The 1,340-nt window shown below is 45.2% G+C and overlaps 1 protein-coding gene and 1 pseudogene across 1 annotated transcript in view; one reads left to right on the plus strand and one right to left on the minus strand.

Annotated features, from left to right (window-relative positions):
• Positions 1 to 1,054, minus strand: part of LOC119420737 (arrestin red cell) — a 5,082-nt gene extending 4,028 nt beyond the window's left edge. The window contains exons 1-4 of the mRNA XM_037688167.1: positions 1,040 to 1,054; positions 731 to 790; positions 296 to 363; positions 29 to 164 (exon numbers count right to left, since the gene is read on the minus strand). Coding sequence (XP_037544095.1) covers positions 29 to 164; positions 296 to 363; positions 731 to 790; positions 1,040 to 1,054 — 279 coding nt within the window. The remainder of the gene's footprint in view (positions 1 to 28; positions 165 to 295; positions 364 to 730; positions 791 to 1,039) is intronic.
• LOC119420771 overlaps positions 1 to 1,340 on the plus strand; it is a 261,041-nt pseudogene that overhangs the window by 12,884 nt on the left and 246,817 nt on the right.

Below are 1,340 nucleotides of genomic sequence, written 5' to 3' on the forward strand. Positions count from 1 at the left end.
GTGTGTGTGTGTGTGTGTGTGTGCGCACCTCCTTGTCCAGCGAGGCCTCCAGGTGCAGGGACCGGTCCGACATCAGGAAGCTGCGGGTCGTCTCCACCATGGGTTGAGGTCCTGGTTTCTCCGGAGCGTACTGGACCTTCCTGATCACCAGACGAACAGAGTTCCTGCCAACGACAGCGCCGTCACCAACCGGACCACCTGGCAGCGCCAGAACTTTAACACATCCTTCAAAATAAGAGCCCTTCACAGGTTTACGCCCTGAGGGTCCCGTCAGAACCTCCAGAACCGAACCCACCTCTTGTGGATCTTCTCCTCTATGGACTTGGCACAGAACGCTCTGATCTCAAAGTCGACTCCGCAGGCCTGCAGGAGGAACCGCAGCGACAGAACCATCAGAACCAGAACATAAACTGGCCGCCCAGACTGGAGGCTGCAGAACACAGCTCCTCCGACCATCAGAACCATTCCAGGTTAAATTAATCTGGCTCGGAGCAGAAGTGAAGAAATTAAACTTGTTTTTATTTCCAGAGACAATCTCCAGATTAAATCTTTAAAAGTTTAATCTGGAGAAACTTTGAGACAAATTAGATTTAGTACAAATTAAAGTTCTAAAGAGAGGTTTTGTTTTAGGTTTGAAGAAAATAAAGATTTTATTTTTACTGGACTTCCTGTTTAAAGACTCAAATAAAACCCAACAGCTGGAACGAGTCGGAGAAGGACTGGACGGTACCTTTCCCGTGTCCTCCGGGCCGGGCTGTAAAGTGACGGAACACGGCAGGTTCTGAGGAATCTGAGCAGAACACAGAAAATACACAAGTACTGCAATATACAAATGTATATAAAATATATTTATAATATATATAAATATATATAATATGTTACAGTCAGGAACAAAAGAAACATTCATTTATTGTTTAACTCGGTTTAATCTCTGCTCAAGAAACATTTAGATTACATCAGTTGGACTGAAGAGATTAACTGAAGTATTAATTTAATATAATTAATTATTATCGTCCTACCTCTCTAAGTGGCTTCAAACATCTGATAAGTTCATGACAATAACCAGCACAGACGTGTTCCTGTTTTTAGTTCTACATCCCTTTACAAGATGTTTTGATTTATTTTAACACCATTTTATTTCCACTGGTTCTTCTCAGTGCGTTCTTCTCGGTGCGTTCTCGTCGGTGCGTACTTCTCAGTGCGTTCTCGTCGGTGCGTTCTCGTCGGTGCGTTCTTCTCAGTGCGTTCTCGTCGGTGCGTTCTCGTCGGTGCGTTCTCGTCGGTGCGTTCTTCTCGGTGCGTTCTCGTCGGTGCGTTCTCGTCGGTGCGTTCTTCTCGGT

This window comes from Nematolebias whitei, chromosome 14 (genome assembly GCF_014905685.2).
Source record: "Nematolebias whitei isolate Nwh7 chromosome 14, NemWhi1, whole genome shotgun sequence".
NCBI classification, from domain to species: domain Eukaryota; kingdom Metazoa; phylum Chordata; class Actinopteri; order Cyprinodontiformes; family Rivulidae; genus Nematolebias; species Nematolebias whitei.